The sequence below is a fragment of the Ciconia boyciana genome, chromosome 15 (assembly GCF_034638445.1).
Source record: "Ciconia boyciana chromosome 15, ASM3463844v1, whole genome shotgun sequence".
NCBI lineage: Eukaryota > Metazoa > Chordata > Aves > Ciconiiformes > Ciconiidae > Ciconia > Ciconia boyciana.
This window is the reverse complement of record NC_132948.1, coordinates 4,998,460-5,020,439: the sequence shown is the minus strand read 5'-3', so window position 1 is coordinate 5,020,439 and position 21,980 is coordinate 4,998,460. Positions and strand designations below refer to the sequence as shown.

Sequence of the window (21,980 nt, the reverse complement as noted above, 5' to 3'; positions counted from 1 at the left end):
GGCAGGGCCGGCAGCGTACTGCCGCGCAGGGGGGAAACGGAGAGCGAATAACCCCGAAGCCTTTACAGCCAGCCCTCGTGCTTACGGTCATTCACCCAGCTGCGGAAACGTCCGCTGCGGGTTTATAAAACTGAGTCGGGGGGTAAAGCCAGACGCCCGAGTTTCTCCCCCGGAGCCGCTGCCAGGGGCGGTCCGGCAGCAGCGGGGCCCGCTACCCTCAAGGCGGGCGGTAGCGCAGAGCGAGCAGCGCGGCGGCCCACGCCAGAGCCCCGCCAGCCCCAGGGGAAGGGGAGCGGGCGGCACCGCGCAGCCCCGGGCGCGGAGGGAGCCCGGCCGCCCCAACGCTCCGGGCCGCTCACCGGCCGCCGCGGGACCAGCCGGCCCCATAGCAGCGCCGCCAGGGCCAGCCTTCCAGCGGCAGGCCTGAGCGCAGCCCCACCCCTCCCAGCGGCCGCGGAGCGGGGCGCGGGACGAGCGCGGGGCCCTGACCTCCCGGTCCCGTGTCCCCCGCCGGCGGCCGGCCGCAGCGGCACCGTCCCGACGAAGCCCCTCGGGCAGCGCCCGCCACTTCCGCATCCGGGGCCACCGGGCCAGCACGTGCGCGTCATGTGACGCCCACCTCCGAGGCGGGTGGGAAGGAGCGGGCCGGGCCGGGCCAGGCCCTCCGCGGCGCGGCGGGCGGGGCCCCTGCTGAGGGACGGGACGGGCCTGGCGCGGGCACCGGAGGCGGGCCGGAGCGGCCGTGGGCGGGGCCACAGCAACGGCCGCCTGGGCCAGGCGCGCAGCCCAGCGAGCGGGCCCGGATGAGGAAGTGATGTGACCGGGGAGGGGGCGGGCGGCGCGGCACGGCACGGCGGTGCGTGCAGGAGCGGGGCCGGCGGCCGCTGCCGCTGAGGTAACGGGAGCGGAGCGCGGGGCTCTGCGGGGGCGCGGGCCGCTGCCGCCGTCGCGCTGCGGAGGCGGGGGGTGTCTCTGCCGCGGGCCCGCCTCTTCCGCCGCCGGTTGGGAGTGGGCAGCGGCGCAGCCCGGCGAGGCGGGGCGGGGGGCGAGTCGCTGCCGAGGGGCCCGGCCCTGCCCTGCCCTGCCCGGCCCTGCCCTGCCCTGCCCTGCCCTGCCCGGGGACGACGCGGCGGGGGCTCTGCGGGGCCGAGTCTGCTCCCTGCCGGCACCGGGGGAGGCAGCGGCGGGGCCGCCGGGCACCGGCGGTTGCATAATTACCGAGAGCGGCGGCCTCCTCCGGTGCGCTGCCTCGGGGCGGGTGCAGACCACCGGGACGGGGCGCAGCGGGTCTGGCCTCCCGTCGGGCCGCCGCTGGCCGGTGTCGAAGCGGGGGCTTCTGCCTCGAAAGACGGAGAAGGGCTCGGGTGAGTCTGGCCGCGCTGCTGCGGCGCTGCGAACAAAGGAGCGCTCCCGCAGTGCGGGGCGGCCCGCTCCGTAGCCGGCGTTAGTATCGCTAGGAGGGTGATCGTTTCCTAAAGACCCTTGTCCTCGTCTGTTCCCATAGGGCTGGCGCAGGTGAAGCGTATTTCCTTATAGGCTGGTTTTGCTTAAGGAGCCGGGAGATCAACGCTCGACTAATAAGCCCGTGTTTTTGTAACCTGAGTAACTGATGCTTCTGCAAAAACCTGGCGTAGCCCATTCCTGTTTATCCATATGTCTTCAGGAGCGATTAGGTTGTAGCGTCTTCACGTCAGGGTTTTCGTTACGCCAACAGCGCTTGTGTCAGGTCAGTCGGAACCCCTCGCGCTGTGATGCGCGCTGCTGTGTGTTCGTGCTGAGAAAGCAGGCTGCCAGGGACCAGGGCGTTTAATTCTGGGCTGAAGAGGATCCCCACAGCGGTACCAGGGTGTGTGGAAAAGCAGCGCTGGCACGATGCATCCTACGTACAGCATGTCAGGTGCTTATATGAGAGAAGCTACAAGGCACAGTGTATGATGGATGATGTCTTAGAAAGTGTTCCTTTGAGGCAGAAAACATATGAAGAAAAGTTGGGGTTTTTTCCCAAAGATTAGAAACTTAAGAAAATCACGGGACAACAAATGATGCTTCAGTTTTAGCTAAGGTGTAGAATGTCCAATAGAAGCCCTAGTGATTTGCTTTATAGTCTCTTTTCAGGTTTTCTAGAAGATGAGGGTATATCTGCAGGGAGACGTTTGAATGTGAAAATGAGGCATGGGAATATCTGTTTGTCCATAGTCTCTTCTTTTGTCAATGAAGCATTTGCTTAGAAAATCAAATATTTCTCAGCTCCTTTCTTAAAAAGTTATTTGGAAGTATCTTTTTTCAATGTATATGCTTGAATCTTGAAGAATGAAGCTTTTCCTTTTAATCTAGAGATTACCTCTATGTACGTTGATTTAACATTGCTTTTATTTTTAGGGTAAACTGTGAAAAGCTCAGGACAACCAATCTTCAACTGCCCTGATGCTATCATCTGGGGTGGACTCTCTCCTTGATTCTTCTGTGTCTGCTGTAATAGAGGAATTGTACACTGGACTGCCAGAGAGCATCTCCGCTGAACTTATGGCTGTATCAGAGCCTAGTGTCGGATTAGATGCAAAATCTGATGTATCAACGCCTGTGCTAGCACACAGTGACAGTCTGTCAGCTGAGCATCATAGGACTTCTGGAGTAGAAAACTTTTGCCAGGAGACAGAGGATTTGGGTGATATGCTCAAGGTGATTTCTCACAGGCCAGCAGAATCCCTTACTGAAGAATTACTAAAGGCTGGAGACCTTGAAGAGGATGAAAAAAATAAAAAAAGGAACTTTAGGAAACGAGACTGTTCTAGTGGTGGATACCAGAAAGATGCTGAGGAGTATCGTGCTGAATGCTGTGCTTTAACTCCTGCGGAAAGTTGGTCAAAACAAGTAAGCAAACGCAAAAATTCATCCCCATGTGATATTTTGAATTTAGAGTTAGAGTGACTAGGCAAGCGGACTTTGTCCATGTGGTCTCCTGTTTCTTATTTGTGTCTCCTGGCATGCATGTCATTATTTGGATTATGTGACAAATAATCCAGTGACAAATAAGACTATACTTCAGTAGATCGACAGTATTTTAAAATATCAAGCTTTTCGCTTTCTTAAATACTGTTGGAATGGTGCGAGGCAGGTATGTGACAGGATGAAGAACAACACTGACTGGTGACTAAAAAGGAGGAGAGAAACAACTTAAAAAAAACTTGTTTTGTGGGTACAGCATATTCTACCGGTACCATCATCCCCAGTCAAGGTACTAACCACTAAATAATAGTTATTTCAGTCTGGTAATAGTATTATAATGCTACAGGGGCCTCAGTTTAGTATGTCAGTTTTTAATCTAAAAATAAATATTATTCTTCATTTTTATAATTATTGTTTCTAATTAGAGAGGAAATCACTGTTAGTTTCCTCTTTTAAAACAAGAGACTTGCACGGTCATGGCTTTTTTTTTTCCCCCTCCCATCTAGCAAACACTGATGATAAAAATGTTATTTCTAGGCAAAGGCTTGCTGAAATATGTGCCAAAGAATACTCTCTTAAAAACTGAAGAGTCACAAAACTCTCTATTTAAAAACTGAGATTTTTAGTGACTTTCTTGATCAGTTTTCTTTAGTTTGTAAATCGTTTTCACACGCACCAAAAGAACACAGGGGAGAAAAACAGTATTGTGGCTGAACACGTACCAGCCAGGAAATATCTGGATAAAGTGCATGGGTCTGTGTTTTACACTAATTACTGGATGTTGCATAATACTAAAATACTTTGTAGTTTTACCTCTGGATTTTGATATCTGTTTGATTTATTTGAAAGTTTGTGAAAATACAATTCATTACATTTTCCATAGTCATTCAGTTATCCAAGATGAATTTTCACACATTTCAAAATGCAGGTAGTTTGGTTGTGGGGTTTTAGTTTGGTTTGGCTTGGGGTTTTTTTGCAAGTAGACCTAGGTCTGGGTTTGTGTTTTTGAGCCAAGGGAAGGAGTGGTAGAAGGCAGGTTCTAATAAAGATCAGAAAAAGCATGCATCTTACCAGAGGTATATAGTAGTGGTTTGGGGACGTGAGATAGACTCGGGAGACTGGATTACTCTTCTAATTCAAACTTGCGACAGTTTGCATTTTAAGCCACTTACGTTTTAGCTGCTTGCATGGCAAGACTTCATTGCTGCTAAATACAAATCTTTTCTGGATGCATCGTTGTTTAATGGTGAGATGATAGGGATTAATAGGATCAGAAAGAAATTACAAGTGCTTGTGTGAACCACTTGCAATGCAAGGCTGCCTCTGTGCAAGGGCTGATATGTTCTGAGGTTTCTTGGTGGTTTTCTTATTCAGAACTAACCTAGCTGAGCAGGTACAGTCCCTGAAACATGCTAAACGTTTCAGAAAATCGATCAATCGCCACTGATATTTCTGTCTTGTTTCAGGAGGAGCCTCACTTAAACCAGCATAAGGTGAAGTCTTCAAGAACCTGTTGCACTGAAATAGCGGGATCTCCGAAGAACACAGGTGCATATTTTAGTTGTACATCCCTATCTACCCCCTGATTCTCTCCCACGTTACTTTTTGTTGATTTAAATTGATGAGTGATTGTAGAATAGCTCATTTATTTTGCTTTACCATAGAAACTATTACCCTGCATAGCTAGAACAATATGAAAACTTAATCTTCTGCTTTTACCTGACAGCACGTGTACTTTCCTGAAGACCTTTTATGTACCAGATGTGTTTTAGTTATTTAATTCGAATACTTTTTTACCCCAAAGCAGAAGGTGGTGTTAATAGCAGATGTTTTGCATTTCCTTATGTTTCAAAGCTGGATTATGAGAGCGCAGTAATAGCAAAGATGTGAAAAAGTACGACTCATTCATTTTCTAATGTTTTAGAAAATAAAAAGTGCAGAATCCAAAGGAAGAGGATAACAAAACTAATTCTTAATTTCATTATGATCTGTAATCTTCTAGCTCCAAATACTTCGGTCACTTTGCCTGCATCTAGTAATTATTTTCTTTCTCTCTCCATGCTCTCACAACAAAAACTTGTACTTAGTTGAAGAATGCCTTCTAGTCTTGGTCCTTAGTACAAAATACGAAAAAGATCTACAGAAGTCTGGGCGAATATGTTCCCTGTAAAGTTCTGAATATGAAGATATTCTACAGTAACTGTAATTTTTTGAATTAGCAGCTTCTTCACAACCTTACAAAAAAGTTTATTAATAATCATAATTGCTTGGACAGAATGAGATACACATTGTCTTCCTATGGATGACTTACAAAAAGGAAGAAGAAATGGAAGTGGCTGCTCAATGCACAGCCACATTTCTAGGATAGAGCAGATAAAGTACCCAGCTATGTTGAGATTTGATGTTACAAATAAGCATAATGATGTTGGCCATGACTTCGTATGTATTGAGTTATAGGACCTGCCTTGCACCTAGCTCGGTATTAGAGAAATCTGAAAAATACAGGTCTTTGGATGCCTGCTGCTCATGGGGAATGTCTGTATTGAAAGGGATTGCATTTGTTACATTAGGTTTGTGGCAGGGTAGGTTTTTTTTTCTTCTAAAGGCTTGTAGTAGAATTGCTAGCATAAGTTCTCACTTTTAAAAATATTTTGGTAACTGACACTGTACACAATATTGTGTACAATACTAAAAGGAACTTTGGAAGCTCGATGTCTTCTAAATGTAGTATATGGTTCTGATTTGCTTTATTTTTTCTTATGCAGAAGAAAACCAAGCAAATGTTCAGGTGACAGCTGAAACTCTGCCAAAGCTCACTGAAGAAGTACAAGGTATGAAGGTTGTTGATGGGACTAGGATATTTAGTAAAGCAGGATACAGGAATGACAGAGTGAGTAAAGGTCTTCCACCTGAGAGCAATGAATGCCCAGACATAGACACAGTCATGGCCAGAGCTGGGTTTTCAGAAACCAGCATGTTAGATTTTTTAGAGCCTTTAAAAGTCACAGACATTGAATCAGCCACAGAGCATCCACAAGAAACAAATGAATATAATGGGGTGAGAGCCCATACTGCCATGCTGTTGAGAACAGGGGGTAATGTTGTCTCTATTTTGGAGACGAGAGAAGAAAAGTTACCCAAACGAAATCCTGTTAGTGAATTCAGTACATCACTTGCTAATTGCCAGACTTATCAGCAGGATGAAGAAAACGATGCTCGTGACTTCTGTACTGGTCCTGTACCTAAACATAATGAACCTCATAGGTTATCATCAGTAGAAAGTTGTAGAACACTCTCCACAAAAAGTTCTGAAGTTTTATGTTCGGTTCTGAAAAGCATCTGTTATCTGGACTTTAGAAATATGCCACTAGAAAACAATAGTACTGCAGTCCATGGAATTATCAATGAAACCCCCAAAAAGTATCTTCCCAAAACCATCGAAAGTCAGACTCATTATAACCATGGAACAGGGTTTGTAGAAAATCGAACCTCCACATCTGTACCAGTAGAGCAGGTCTCAGTGGTCAGGAGAGAAGGATTATCTAGTGCTAAAATTGATCATAGGGAAGTAAGTGCTAGTATAGGTAAATCATACAGCTCTGAATTTGAAGAGGCTGCTGAAGTCCGGAGAAAAATTGCTGTGGGAGATAACGTTGAAGTTGGTAGCTGGCCTGAAGCTCAAGAGGGTGCTAATTCTGAGCATTGTCATTCTTCAGTTTTTAGTTCTGTTGCTTCATCTCCTGAGGAGTTCTCAAAAGGAAAATTTAAAATGGTCCCATCAGAAGGTGGTAAGCTGAAAAAGGAGCAGTGGGAATTCTCTGTCAGTGATCTATGCAAGGATGATATAAAAGAAAATAGTCTATTGATGGAAACGAGCAACATTGCTTCCCATGAAATTGGACAGACAGACATATGCTTTTATAATACCTCCAGTAAAATTTCTCCTCCCAGTAGCCACAGCTGTCTGGATCTTAGTACCAAGCTAGAAAAAGATTCACCTGAGGCACAACCACTTGAAAAGGAATCTGAGAGTAATACAACATCAGAAGAGTTGGCTGGCAGTTTAGTTGAATCTACAGAAGCTAATAGTAATGACAGTTTGTCCACTGGCAAAGAAACTAATTTGATTTATACACTAAATGTACCTCTACCTCCTGTTGCACAAAAATCAAGAGAACCTCATCGTAATGAGTGTCCTCCTTGTACTGCTAATGAAGTTTCAAGCAGGGACAAGGCTCAGGATAATCTATCTGGAGAAGAATCAATTAGTGCTTCTGGAACAACAGGGGAACAAGTTGCTGACATTGTGCTTCATAAAAACAAATTCAAGCCTTCAGTAAGTTCCAGGACTTTTGATAACCCTAATACGACAAGCAAAATTTCCCAAAAGAACATGAAGTTTTCAGTGGGAAATATAGAGAGTGTGGTCACTGGTTTAGAAAATGAACATGGTGACACATGGAATTGTAATAATCAGAGTATAAAAGACCAGTGTACAGCTGCCAGTACTTCTTGTATTTTATCGGGGAGTACACATGTAGATGATGTTCTCCCGAACAGTCATTCTTTTAATGTTGAGGTTGATAAGAAGATTGAAGAAAATTATAATTTGGAAGGAGAAGCTTCAGATGGATATAATAGTAAAAAGGCAACCATCTTTCCAGAAGCACACTTCTCTTTGGCATGTGGATCTCTTCCTTGTGAAGATGACTGGGGCAACAGAGGTGTAGATCTGCATAGGATAAATTACATTTCCACAGCAAAAAACATGTTTTGCTCAGCTTATGCTGCAGAGAAGTCTATTGCTACCTTGGTAGGAGATGAGATTTCAAATAAGAATATGGAGGTTGTGAAACAATTTGATCTTTGTGAAGTAACAGATGGCAGTGAAATTGTTTGTGACAGAGATGAGGCAAAAGAACAAATCGGCATGTGTGCTCTCCAGACAGATGAATTTGATAAAACAAGAACTGTGGGTTCTCCAAAGGCTCCTGAATGCAATCGGAGAAATAAGACTAGTGGACAGCTATTAGTCAGATATCTGAACAAAAAAGACTGTATTCATAATTTTGGATTTTGCAACTTTCCATTAGGCCCAAAGAAGAGAGAACTAGGCACAGGTGAGAAGAAAGAAGTTTCATCACTCACAGCTAATCCCTCTGAGTATAGTGCTTCAATCTGTGATACATGTCCGTTACTCAACAACATGAATATTCAAACACGACATGCTAGCCAAATGGAAAAGACCCTTCATCCAATGGAAAATCAGTGTCTTGCATGTCAGAGTGAGTTTGATGGCCCAGTTCCAGGCAGCAAGCAACATTTAAAAAGTCTAAACAACCAACCAAACACTGGCTTACAAACTATAGCTACTTCTGTGCAAGAAACCAAAATATCAATTGGCTCTAGTCAAAGTGAAGAGATGCTGTTAAAGACAGGTGATGACCTGCCTCTGTTAGTTCATAAGTATGCAAGAGAAGACAGTTTTCAAGGAACTCTAAAAGAGAATGTAGTGGATTTGGACTCTTTAAATGGTGTGAGAAATGAAGACTGTTCAGGATACGTGGGCTTCATCAGTGATCTAATCGAGGAGAAGACAATCGAACTAAAAGAACATGAGAATGGATGTGAAAGAGAAGATAAAGGAACTCTTGAAGAAAGCTTTTCTGATAGCAAATCACATTGCTCACGGCATGCTTGCTTTAACAAATGTGCAAAAGAGAAAGCAGAGCTAGTGTATGCAGGAAAAAAAATGCAGCAATCTTTGCCAAAGATGAAGTGGTTGGTGGAAGACCAGGAAAATACAGTTAGTGCCCGATTCTTGCCCTTCCCATCAATTCATGGGAGTCTGTCATATAAGCCAGAAAATATGAATGTGCTTTCAGAGACAGAAAACAAAAGAAGTCTGAGAATAAAATCTGTCTTGAAAAACTCTTGCCCACAGTTAGCATTTGAGCCTGGTAAAGAAACTGATGCTCAAAAGGGCATGGGTCCATCCCATTTTGGAAAGTTTGACATCCAAGAATCTTTTAATGAGACTCAGGCGGATTCAGAAACACCATCAGCTCTGAACTTGGGAATTTCCCTGCCTGAGAAAGAAAAGCTGTGTGTGTCGTCTGAGAATATACAAATAGATAATCGTGATTCGTCTTCAGCTGAAGTTTTTAGCAAAGAGTCTTCAGTGACAAAACCTCTTTCTGTAACAATGTCTGTAAACAGAAAAGCCAGCAATACGGATATTCCATCTTCAGATAATGAAATGGCAACTAGCTTTCTGAACGGTGCAAAAAGCGCAAGAGTTTGTGCACACAGCGAAGAAAGTCTGAGAGATGAGGGGCATAGCATGCTAACTGTAAAAGACATGGATGTGACCTTGCCAGAAAGTACTCACTGTGGAGAGAAGTTTAAGAATAAATGTGTAGAAGAGAAGATGGGAAGAGAAGCAGCCCCTAGAAAAAAGTTGCCCATAGATTCTTTTCTTGATGGAGGAGATTGTCTGTGGGCCTTGTTAGAAGATTCAAGAGAGTCTGGTAGCAAAAGAGTCCCTCTCAGTACTGAGAATTATGGAAAGGTCGTGGAAGAAATCTCAAGATCTAACCTAAATAATCTTTCAAAAGAAAGAAAATATGCTACAAAGCTCACAAACTTAGCAGGTACCAGTCTACTTTCAGAAGCTGTGCATGATTGTCAAGCTGAAGATGAGTCTGACGCAGAAACTTCACTAGAATTGCAGTATAATACAAGACCCACATTTTATCCATGTATGAGTATACGATCAAACAGTTGCAAAGAATCATCCCCAAACTGTGTGGTTTGCAGTGAAGTATGTGTGCCTTACAAATTAAATGCACAGAGCAAAGATAATGTAAAAGAGATTACAGAAGGCTGGGACACTATACCAACTCATTCAGTTTGCAAGGAAAATGAGGCTTTAGGTTCAGAGAGACTTGATCAAATAGAGAAATGTCAGGTACTTAAACGAAAGAAGAAGTATGAGAAGATGGAATTACATCTGTCAGACAAGGCACAAGAACAGAAGTCAGAATATCAAGAGAAAGCAAAAATCACACTGCAACCAAGTATGTTGCACGGTTCTGAACTCTTACGCAGCTCTTCAAATGAGTTGGTGACATCAAGAAATATGAATTTTGAAGGTCCTTCAGAGGAAATTTCTGCTGTCAGAAGCAGTGAAAATAAACTATGTAGCACTTTACAAGAAGTCAAAAGGCCAAAGATTACCACAGATATTATTAGTTCACAGTTTTTGAAGACTCAGGATTCAGAAATGGAAAACCTGAACCTTAATTTAGGGTATGATGGAATCCCTGGTGCCTTTGGAACTACAAATAAACTAAGAGGACCTCTTCCATTAAAAAGACAGCCTGGAAGGACATGCAAAAAAGTTCCCACGTCATATCAGCAAAAAACTCTAAGAAAAAGCAAAAAAGTTAAAAGTTCACCTTTTTTTGAGATTCCCCCAGAAATATTCCCGAAGCAGGAAAACACACTTTCCAAATCTTTGTACTTTCCATGTAAACCACCAACAATGGAAACGGAAACAGCCATGAGATTTATGCATATGCCAAGGCAGAGGGCCAAGAGGTGCAGTTTGTTGAACAGCTTGAAATTTAGAAAACATACCAAAGAACCAGCATTGTTGAGCAAGCTGTCTGCAATGGCTAGCAAACTCCTGGCACCTTCCAAAAGCATCCATAACTTAGAACCTCTGCCATACTCTTCTGAAATTCTTCCAGTGGCTGAGAGGTACAGCCAACGTAGATCTAAAAATCTATTGGAAGCCTTTTCTTGCATTAACAGGAACTTACACTCACGCTGGGCTGACAGTTGGTGCACCAAGATGTTCAGCTTTCAGCCTTTGGCACTTTATCCTGTAGAATCTACCAAAATACTTTTTTCAGACTTGAGCCACAAGCCTCCACCCTCTTTCTTGGATACCCCAGTTTTCCCAATTTCTTTTCACATAAAATTGGACTCCAGTCCTGTGACAGACCTCACAGGGATTACATCCCAGCACTCTGTACATCACAGACCAGTTTTGGGAGAAATGCCAGCACCGCCTTCAAAGTGGACTTTCTCTTTTCTCCTGTCTCAGAGCTGTTCAGATACAACAGCTTTCAAGGAAAATTCCACTCTAGATAATGAGCTGCATTCCTCTCTCTCTGCAACAACCCCAAGGGCTGTTGCCCTTCATCCTGACCATGGAAGAAATGCCATAGCTGAAAGAAGACGAGGTTGCTCCATGCTTGGCCTTCACACAGTGTTAGCACTTTCTTCCCCTGGATGTTACAGGATTTGGACGAGAAGAAGAAACTTAACCAGTCATATTCCTACCATCCAGAGACTATTTATATCACAGTTCGCACAGGGTTTGAAAGGGGCAAGGTACCCAACTTCTGTATCAGATGACCTCGTCTCTTCATTGCCATACTCATTGGGCAGGGTACTATCCATATGGAGTCAGCACGGTCCTTCTGCCCGTCCCTCCGAAATCACTCCTCTCCATTCCAGTCACTGCAAGTGGCAGCCAAGTGTGGGCATCGAGAACAGGTAAAACCCATCAACTTATTTCTGAGATTAAATATGTATAGGCTATGTGCTTGCTCCTTTTTGGGAGGGAGAGGGTAATTGCAGCTTGCATTGGAGGGTCAGTTTCCCCTGTTCCAAATCTACACATTCTGCTCCAAAAATGGCTCAACATGGAAGATTCTTCCCTACAGAACAGTCTGTTAGGTGAATTTAAATATATTTGCCTTCACTTCTTTAATACTATCCTGTTTTGGCAGAATGGCTAACTCTATTTTCTTCTCCCTTGCAAAATATACACACCATGCATCAGAATATATAATGCAGAAAGGTGAGCTACTTCATTAGGTCTATTCAGAGTGACTGCAGAACAACTGGATTTCTGAGGTAGGAAAGTCTTTTTCAGAGGTCTGAGCCACAAGTGCCACTTGGAACCACTGTAAAATGCTCAATATCAGATTAGGAAGAATCCTAAGGGGCGGGAGGTGGCATTCACTTAATTTTTAAATTGTATTCCATGACTGTTCTATGCTAATTGAAACCTGTTTGTGTGTGCTATGCCTTTTGATAGTATGTGCCCAATGTATTGTTGGCACAAGCAAGTGTAGCTCCAGTTCAGGTTGGTAATGAATTTTTGTGTATGTGTCATTCTTGTTATGAGTAGGAAGAGGACTGAAATCTACTCTGCATATTTAATTTAACTTTGCTATTGGCATTTGAGATCTTTTTACTAAGAAACAGAATGAGAGAAGAGGTTCCTAGCTCTGTTACAGGATTTTTGCATGCTCTTGAGCAAAGATTTTGCCCTTTATGCTTCAGCGACATGGGGGAGTTCAGTCCCTGATTTTATAATCTTGAGATTCCTGGACAGAGTATAGGCTGATGAACACTGTAGAAAAGTCGATTTGATTATTTCTTTTGTTTAATATGGCAGTCTCTAGAGAACTGTTGAATTTGGCTTATCTTATGTCATAGCTTGGCATATGTATAACCAGAAATCTTGCCAGATAACTAATCCTGCATTTTACTTTGTATAAATGGATAATATATCTAAAAGTTTATCACTTGTTAGTATAAATTCTAATGTCTACCAAAGGTGTGAGTGAGCTTATGAAAGTACTACTCCATTCTGGGAGTCGTCTGCACTAAAAGAATGAAGTTGAATAATGGCATAGAGACAACTTCACAGCACGTTCTATTGGACCTGCATTCTTTTTCATTCCATACAAGTCAATATATCAGGCTGAATTTTCTAGTGTACAAATTAGTACTCTGGAAGTCATCATACCCGTAAACGACAGTTTGAGCACTAAACTTAAAATTAAGACATTGTTGCCATTCCTTAAAAACAAAACAAACACCTTTTTAAAACTTAGCTCTGTGCTAAGGTGAATTTATTATTTTGTATTGTTGAGGCATGTTATCCTTGGACTGGGAGATCAGAGCTGACTTATGCTGTCATGTTTTCTCCCATACTTAAGTTTACAGACTCCTAGGCAGCTTGTTACAGCATATCCAGTTAGCTAAAGTATAAGAGGATTTAATTCCTTGACGTAAAGGGTAATTTGAAAACCAAATGTTTTGCTATGAATGATCTTTATCCCAAAGGGAGAGAAGCCAAATCCAACCTTATCACTGCAAGTGAAAAATAACCCAAAGTTAAAATAGTCTAAAACTCAGTTAGTTTTTTCTATAAAATATCTTATAAATATGTGTATGAAGTAGCCTTAATTCTTCTGCCCCACTCAGATTTTCTTTAACGTGGAGTTATTGTAGCATGCAGTGAGTTGAAAAGAATGTTTGCAGAAGTTTAAAGAAGCACAGCAACTAAATTCTATTCCTAAAACAGTTAAGCAAAAATTAATATTAAAGGTTTGGTATAAAACAACATAAAGAACAAAGCCTAATACTTTAAATATTTAACACCATTTTAGATTGCATTTTGCTGAAGATGGATAGCCTGTTCTCATCAACCAATAATTCTTTTTTTAAAGTGATTAACAGGAACAGTGACAAAAGGATAATTCAGTAAATCTCCCTTAAATTTGTGCATACTCAAAAAAAAAAAATCTATGAAATAAATGTTTGGTACCTAAATACAAGAATACAAGAAGTATGTTAGGTGCAGTATAAAAGCATTTTCAGCTCCCAGTATGACAAAAATCTTTGCCTGTTTTCATTAAGATGGTTAAAAATCAGAAAAATTAAAAAGTGGCTGCAAGTTCTCTGCAGGCCGTTTTCTTCTGGAAGAGATCTGTCCTCTTTAAATTATTTCATTCATTGTTAGTGTTTTTAATAACCAGGAAAACAAGGAACTAGAGTAGTTCTCCTGTCTAAAAATCTTCTTCTGTCACTTCCACTGCCAGTAATAAAGCATTCTTTAAGTGAAATCTTTATTCTAATTAAGGCTTAATTGGATTCAAAATTTCTGAAGTGTTTTTTTTCTGTCCCTGTAATTTTTTTTAAATTATTATTATTATTGCATAAAACAGCAAGGTCTGCCTCTAGCACGGAGGACTCTGATGCACTATTACTGCAGGTTCCAGTAGTGTTGGAATAGTGAGTGGAACATTGAGAGAAGCAAAATACTACAGTTCTGATATTAAATGACAAACACAAGAAATGGGTCTTTCTGACCTCCTTATATTTGGACTTATCTGTGCTGCCAGCATGGTTGTTTTTCATTTATTTTGTAGCATTCCAGTCTGGCTGTAACTTCTTTGCTTTAGAACAGTGAAGTACATTTAGCTGTTAGTTTGGGAGTACAGCAAGTACAAGATTCGCTGTTTAATGTAATAAAAGCTGTCCCAGCTGATTTTTTTTTTTCCTGCTATTAATATTGTGGGCACAAAAATAAAGCTTAATATTAAAGGACTTAGAGCTGCTGTGCTGACTTTTATGCCATAGAATTATGGTAATTACCAACCCTTATGGAAAGGCCTTTGGTTATTCCAATCGGTTAAGAATATTCAAGTAAGATTGTGGGAGTTAGAGACAACAGGGAGTTAATCTTATGCAAATCCTTCCTTTCACTTGTTACTGTTGCCACTATGCAGTTTTTTATGTAGTAGCCAAATCCTTCAAGGTTTTTGGGTACTTTAATTTTAAAAGCTGTGGGTTTTGAATGAGGAATATAGACTTTCATAGAAATAATTATAACTTGCAGACTAATACTGTCTCCCTCTCTTTCTGTACTTTTATTTCCTTTTCTCATCACTACCATTTTTAAGTGAAAATAGGATTATTTCCCTAACAAGCTGTCAGTGAAATTTAGTGCACTAAATGGCAGATGTGGCTTGCTCTTGTATCATTTTAGCCTTTCATTCTCATGACTGATATTAGCATTTTTGTCTTACAGTCCAGTTTATACTAATAATTTTTTGCTCATCTTTTTTATAGTGTAGACCTAACTTGTCTGTCTTTTTTTGGTTTTTTTTCATTCTTCTTTTGAACCAGCTATGCCATGTTACCGCACTTACCTGTACCGAGTATGGAAGCACTACAGACTGCAGGTCATGAGATACAGTGAGTCTCTCGAACTTTGATATTTATTCTGAGTAGTGGGATCATAAGCTTTCTCAGAAAGACATTGTTTATGTCATTTTGGCTTTTAGCTTTCAGCAGTTCACTTCAAGAATAGCTTTCTGATTAAAATATTAGTGAAGTAAACTGACTGGATCATGTAATGGAGAACTCTCGAGGGGCATTAATGCAAATACCATGTAGATCATTGCACAGAACAATTCTGTTACTTTCAACCATGTTGCGCCACTTACTATGAAATGAATATGTGAAACTATAGAAGTTTGTTTCCTTACTTGGATATATGTTCTTTCTGTCTGAGCAACTGGATGTTAGGTGCTGAAACTTCCTTCTATTCTTTTTTCAGCATTGGGATGGCAGATATAAAAGCTATCTTTTTAAATTTATCTATAAACAAAAAGTAATAAATTAATAGTTGTGTCAAAGAAATTTGCTGGCAGAAAAGGAGGATTAATCACTTTCTATCAGTAGTTACTAAATAGAGCTGTAACCTGTTTATACAAAAAGGAGAAGAGTGGGTTTAAAATTACGTGTTCAAATACACTGGCAGTTTAGTTTGTTTCAGTATCAATGCAGGCTGCAGCAGTTTTTGGCTGTATGTACGTACTGGAGAAAGGGTTCACTTACTTGGGCAATTTCTGTGAACTGTATTGCTTTTTGTGCCCATATTGCAATTTAGGAACGTCACCTGAGAGCATGGAATGCTGTTGCAGCATAACCTGGGTATTAATCTACATATGTTTCCTTCTTCCTCTGTTACAGTCTGGAAACTTCATTCCCTCTTCCGTTACCAAAGTCTTGCTCACTTCCAGAATCATTGCCATCTCCTCCCAGGCTTTCAGCATCAGAGCTCCAGGTCCATGCCCTTGGTGAAGCTGACGCTTCTGTTCCAGCCTGTCTTAGATCCCAAGATGACACAGAACTGAAAAAAGTGAGTTCATTTTAGATATCTCAGACTCTTGGTTCCCCAGAACTTGAAGCTACTGCTGCTGAATATTATCTAATAACTGTTAAAAACGAGGAGAGAAAACAGGCTGTTAGTCCTAGCCTGTGCTGCTGCTTTCTTTTGTTCAAGCAGAAAGAAGGTGGCAAAACAAAGAAAAATGTTTATTCTATAGATAATGTATACTCAACATAAAAGGGAATTCTGTTGACTAGTGTGGTCATTATTTCCTTCATTTTAACTTCTTTTTTTCCTTTTTCTTTTTTCTTTCTTAAGACTGAGCCAGAAAAGAGGCCAAAGAAAGTCTCACAGATCCGAATCAGGAAAACTGTTCCTAAGCCAGACCCTAACCTTACTCCAATGGGACTACCCAAACCAAAAAGGTGAGCGGTGTCTTTTAAATGGACTCATACTAGCTTCTGTTGCATACATTTCCTGCATAATAATGTAATCATTTCAGTAAATGCTTCTCTTACCACCACTATTTTGTACGCTCCCAGTTGAGTGATGTCTGATGTTTGCTTTCTTCATAAGAAAAGATTGACACAGCTGTATCAACTGTATACAAGACTGAAGAAAGAAATTGGTCTTTGAACATAACTTTTTTAAAGTGAGAAAGGATAAATAAAGGACTATTGGATATGAACTACTGACTGGGTTTTAGGCAAAACGTGAAAAACTAATCTGCAATGGAATGATTTTCTAAAGAAAGAAGTTCATCTTGATAAACGTACATTGACAATAAGTCATTCTACAATGCACAGTGAGATGAAGTGATCCATTAGGAGGTTCTGTTGATGCAAATTATGTTGGAGTTCTTCACAGTCCCTTCTTTGTTTGTGGTATATGATCTTAGGGAAACATTAGTTCAGTGTAAATGTGGGTAATCACAGTGCCAGATATTGATAAAGCTTTATCAATCAGTCATCTAGTATTTTGTTCACTTCTGTCTAAACAGAAGTGCTAGCTTTGACAAAAGAATGCATTTCTTCAGAGATCAGCTTGCTAATTGTCAATAACTAACTTTTAAAATCAGTCTCAAGAGATGAAATGTTGATCTGCTAAATGGTAAGTCTTTTCTTAGCTTCCACACAAAAGTGACCTGTGAAGGGATTTCCCTTTCTTCTTTTGAGCATTATTTCAAAATATCATAGAATGCTAGAAGGAACATTGATCTCTGCAGAAATGGCAAGTCTTGACCCAGACCTTATAAAACCACTGTATGAAATTAGGTACTTAACGACCTCATTTTTCATATCTCCAATTAGAATCTAAATCTATGTTTTAAGTTAAAGCATAATTAGTTAGCGTTTAAGCATAGAACGCAAACCATACTTGTTTCTAGCAAATCTGCTTGTTGTGAAGAGAGGTAGTTTCGAAATTCTTCTTTCTTGATTGATCTGTTCATTACTTTTTCAGGCTTAAGAAGAAAGAATTTAGTTTAGAAGAAATTTACACAAACAAGAACTATAAATCCCCTCCTCCAGCCAGGTTGGTTCTGCTTCCTAATAAGAAAACTAAGATAAATGTAAATTACTTAGGCAGAGAGAGAGAGAGAAGATTAAAGGTGTCTGAAAGCTAAGAGGGAGATAAATTTTTAAAATTGCTCTAGTATAACATGGTAGAGAAAGTTAATTCAAAAACAGTATCTTTTACTATTCGGATGGAAAGCAGTGAAATAGAATATGAACTAAGAGTTTGCAGCTGTTTAAGTATGGATTTGTATATTTTTTTCATCCGCTTATTCATCCAAGCCTCCATCCAAGTACAGTACTTACTTTTTCAAAATTCAAAGGCAACTAAATATTCTTTAAAATACTAAGAATAACTGTCTGTCATCAAGTATAGCATGATTATCAAGACTGCTACATTTTTAATTTTCAAATCTATTTATTCCATAAAATCAAGATTCTATAATTGTGCTTTTGAACTGAAATATGGATAGAAAGAGATTCAACCCAAATGTCTATGCACCAATAACAAATTATTTAGCTAGCAGTAATGTGCAGTTGTAGGAGGTGTAAGCTGTAGATACATTACAAGAGGTGTGGAGGGACTCTAAAAATGTAGCAGTTAGAAGTGTGTCTACTTGGAGACTGGTGGATTTCATAAGTCCTGTCCTTAACTGCTTCTTGAGTGTTCATGAGTTCTATCCTCTGCTTTTACCAGGAGCTTGGAAACAATCTTTGAAGAGCCCAAGGAGAAAAATGGACACTTGATCTCTGTCAGCCAGCAGAAGAGAAAGCGGATTCTAGAGTTTCAGGACTTTACTCTTCCCCGGAAAAGGAAGACACGAGGGAAAATCAAAGCCGTGGGTAGCTTCACCCGAGCAAAAAAAGCTGCACTACAGAGTGCAGAGTTAGATGCTCTTCTGAGTCAGAAGCTAATGGACCTTGAAGCCTTTTTTGCAAAGGAGGCTGAGCAGGAGCAGGCCTCTAGCATCTGAGGGAGCCATTTAGCTGAAAATGGTCCAGTCAGCTCCTTTAGTATTATAGTCCTGTTGGGAGAAATCTACTGATTTCTTCATACATTACTCTACCACTCTGTTCTAATATCTGATGATCAGTTTTTGGCTGTGGCCCTCTTTAAGGTGCTATTTTATTTTATTTTAAAATGCTGTTGGAGGGATTTTTTCAGGTCCCTGTTTGAGTGTAACACAGCCACATACAATTTACCATTCCTTCCCCAACCTCTGGAAATTACTGCTAATGTTTAATTATGTTTAAACACCCTTTTGGGGGTAGAGTAGGAGTGTAAAGGAGCAAGTAGTGTACCTTCAGTGATGCTAGAACTCTGTACTCCAGATCATTTGCACATTTGAGTCTGCTGTGGTTACTGTAATGGCTATTTTGAACAACCTGACAGAAGAGATATGGTGTTTGATAAAGATGAATTCTAGCAAACACATTCTTGATATACCACTAACTTTTTAATAATTAAAAGTAGCTGTCTGGGTTTGCTTTCAATTGTTTCTCCCTTCTGTTTAATTAGAAGGTTCCTTCTGAGTTTCTGTGCCCTTCCTGGCTTCAGGCAGCAGAAGCCCCCCATAACTAGACTTTAAATAACTTGCACTTTGTATATGTTTCTGTATTTGCTGCATGAGGACACCTTTTAACATGATTGAGCTCAAAAACAGGTTATATTTTAAGAAAAAATTGTGCCCAGTACTAATTTTTCCCAAATAGAGTTTTTAACTACTTGGCTGATGCCAGCCTCTTCTCCAGAGGAAAAGGTAATTAGCCCACGAGGATGTTAAGCTGCAGGATACATAAGTAGAGGTTTTTAGTTAACTGAGCTGAGCTGCTGTATGCAGGGAACACCAGCAAAATCTTTGAGACTCATTTTTAAGTTATTTTAATTCCAGTAAAAATATCAACTTAATTTTAATGCCAACAAGAAAATATTTTTTTTTCCATCTTGAAGGGTTTTTTACCATTTTAGATTTACAATTTATGTAGCTCATAATTAGATATTCTCTGTACAGCACTGTTGTACATAATTAGTACAACATAACTAGTGTTGTACAAAGAGGCTCCTAGCATGTGGACTTTTTTTTTCCATTATGTAAGGCCATTTGTAATTATCTGAGGCAGCACTGGGGAATTTCTCAGCTATACCTTTTGAGGGAAGAGAGCTCCCTTCTGGGATAACTTCTGTTAAACTTACTTGAAGCATAATTCAAAATGAATGCTAGCTGCTGTTCAGGTAATTTCTGTCCTTTAGTGCCTATAGAAGTTATTCAGGCAAAGCTGTCATTGCTGGGATGCTCAAATTTAATTAGTCTGTTCTTTCTTTCACTTGTCACTTGAAACTTGCACTTTCTTATTTACCTACTCGTATAATAGAGTTTCTATTTACCTTCAAAATGAGCAAATATCTAGTGGGTGGGTATTTTTAATAAAGTCCCAATAAATGCAGGACTGAAGATACTACCATTATCTTCTGTTGCTCTGCCACTTCTGTTACTGACCGAACAGAAAACTAAAAATTAACAAGCAATCTGTTGAATTCCAGAGCTTTGAAAGTAGAGAAATGGAAGAGGATTATGACACTGTGTGTGCCTGAGTCTTGAAAGAAATGGGCTAATCTGAGCTTGTTTTGCTCCCAGGTTATGTGCTGGGATTCCTAGAAGTTTACATTCTTGTTTTGGAGGCTAAATATCTTTAATCAGGAAGACTGAAGAAAAGAAAGACGTGCACACTTAAAGTGTTTGGGTGTTTGGGTTTTGAGGGTAAAATAACAAGGCAGGCAAACTTTTAATATATTGACATACTATTTCAGCAGCAAGGTCTGGTTAACCTATCTGGGCTGCTAGAGAACATTTTAATTGATCCTCTTTATTTTTATAAAAAGAAATACCTAAAAAATAAAGGTCGACTGCCTTTTAGAAAATGTTTGAAACTTTCCCTATACTGGTTTATTAGCCCAATTATTGACTGGTTGGAAGCTGTAGCAAGAGTGAGATATATATTTTTATGGTTTTATGCTATAGAATGGGATTGTTACACAGCATTCATTCACCTTCTGTTAATATGGGAGGCTTCTAGTGCTGTGACACAATTGAGCTGTAACCTTACTGGGGCTTTTAAGGAAACAAGGATATGGGTGGGGAGGGAGGAAACTTGGGTCCAGGCAAAGTTCAGGCCTCTAATGTGCTTCAAAACATGGAATGTGTTGGGTTTTTCCTTTGGGTTGTGGCAGGTTTGTTTGGTTTGGTTTGGTTTTTTTGTCTGCTTCCCTAGTCTGTCCTGTTTCTGATTGCTTTGAAATAACATTTCTTAGCTTTCTTTTTAACAGCTACAGCAGAGAGAGCAGAGCAAAGGAAACACTCCATTCTCTTTTGTTTACAATAATTGGAGGAGTTAGAAAATTATGTTGCAGTTGCCTAGCTTGTCCCAGACCTTAGTTTGTGGAAACCCAAATATACAGCATTATTCTGTTTTGGTTTAGTATTCGTATGATAGAGATGTAAGCTAATTGAGACAAAGCATCTCTTCCCCTCACCTCCAGCATGTCAGTCATGCTTGTGCACTTTTTCTTTTTTCCTTTCCCACCTCTGTTCCTGTTTACAGCACTCATGGAACAGCCTTGTTCCTTGTGGCTGCTGCTTGTACACTGGGAGTGATGACTGTGCAAAAGCTAGGTATTTGCCACTCTGAGCTGCTTCTGTCCCAGATAATTGAAAGAAAAATGTATAGAGGATGCATCTTTTGAGGTCTCGCATACTCCCCTAGCTGAAGGGTATGTACACTTGCCTTTTCATAAAGTGAACCCATTCCAAGGAGGATTTTTTTTGTATCATCATGGAAAGACATTGTACATATTGCTCACAGAATTATGACTAGAGCAGCCTGAGAAGAATTGCAAAGTTTTTGCCAGGTACTGTCTCTTAGTAGTAAGTTTTGCAGAGCCAGGCATCTCTGCTAAATTTGCTGCTTATGGGAGGTAGAAAGATCACTTTCAAAAAAAACAAAACAAAACAAAAAAACCACTTTATTTTCATCATGCTATGACTGGAGCAGCTAAGGCTACTTAATGTACGTTATAGCATTTGCCTGGCTGGCCTTGTAGCTGCATACGTTTGAGTTCTGATGCTTGCTGGATATGATTTTCTGCAAGCAGTTCTCATTTATTGTATTTGATTTGAGGTAGGCCTTTGGTATATTATGTTCCAGGTGCTCTTCTAGAATATGGATGGTAACTGTGGATTAAAAGTCTATATGATGCTATCAAGTTAACAAGTAGCTCAATGAGAATTTGTACACTTGTGCCATTAGCCTCCATCACGCTCTTGGCATTTTGTTTCTGTTAAATATTGTGTGAATCTAAAATTTTACTGTTTCTTTTGTGTGTGTTTTTAATTTATGGAAATAAATTTTTCTGAGAACCTTTCAGTTTTTTTAAGGCCTTCTTTAGGCTTGTATCAGTAAATATGCATGATATATCTGTCTTGCATACATGGGGGGAAGAGGTCAAATCTCCCAAGAGATTAACACCATTCAGT

At 40.7% G+C, this 21,980-nt stretch overlaps 3 protein-coding genes across 17 annotated transcripts in view; 1 reads left to right on the top strand and 2 right to left on the bottom strand.

Moving 5' to 3' along the window:
- The window catches only part of DEPDC5 (DEP domain containing 5, GATOR1 subcomplex subunit), a 49,527-nt gene extending 48,758 nt beyond the window's left edge, over positions 1-769 (bottom strand). For 4 of the 9 annotated variants that reach the window (XM_072880011.1, XM_072880008.1, XM_072880007.1 and 1 more), the window contains exon 1: positions 490-764. The gene's annotated coding sequence lies outside the window, so the exon portion shown is untranslated. Of the gene's footprint in view, positions 1-489 lie in introns of all 9 variants that reach the window. The other 5 variants (XM_072880012.1, XM_072880014.1, XM_072880016.1 and 2 more) reach the window with 4 other exon arrangements.
- PRR14L (proline rich 14 like) lies at positions 753-21,840 on the top strand. 7 transcript variants are annotated; one of them, XM_072880004.1, is made up of 11 exons: positions 753-895; positions 1,505-1,726; positions 2,380-2,871; positions 4,413-4,494; positions 5,712-5,777; positions 6,663-11,514; positions 14,947-15,015; positions 15,796-15,964; positions 16,253-16,359; positions 17,396-17,467; positions 18,146-21,840. In XM_072880004.1, exons 3-11 carry the CDS (start codon positions 2,425-2,427, stop codon positions 18,420-18,422), a joined length of 6,141 nt encoding a protein of 2,046 aa, XP_072736105.1. In that variant the 5' UTR covers positions 753-895; positions 1,505-1,726; positions 2,380-2,424; the 3' UTR covers positions 18,423-21,840. The 7 variants fall into 7 exon arrangements, with proteins under 7 accessions (XP_072736105.1, XP_072736101.1, XP_072736106.1 ...); XM_072880000.1 differs by having other exon boundaries at positions 1,505-1,897; XM_072880005.1 differs by lacking the exon at positions 1,505-1,726 and having other exon boundaries at positions 765-895; positions 6,663-6,734; positions 8,040-11,514; positions 18,146-21,837.
- LOC140659862 (serotransferrin-2-like) overlaps positions 4,881-21,980 on the bottom strand; it is a 36,347-nt gene continuing 19,247 nt past the window's right edge. Inside the window, exon 19 of the transcript XR_012045251.1 lies at positions 4,881-6,739. The gene's annotated coding sequence lies outside the window, so the exon portion shown is untranslated. The remainder of the gene's footprint in view (positions 6,740-21,980) is intronic.

Excerpts from the sequence above, each read along its gene's own strand:
- PRR14L (XM_072880004.1), top strand. The coding sequence starts at position 2,425 with ATGCTATCATCTGGGGTGGACTCTCTCCTTGATTCTTCTGTGTCTGCT. Across the intron at positions 15,016-15,795 it reads ACTGCAGGTCATGAGATACA|TCTGGAAACTTCATTCCCTC; the intron begins GTGAGTCTCTCG and ends CCTCTGTTACAG. Across the intron at positions 17,468-18,145 it reads AAATCCCCTCCTCCAGCCAG|GAGCTTGGAAACAATCTTTG; the intron begins GTTGGTTCTGCT and ends TGCTTTTACCAG.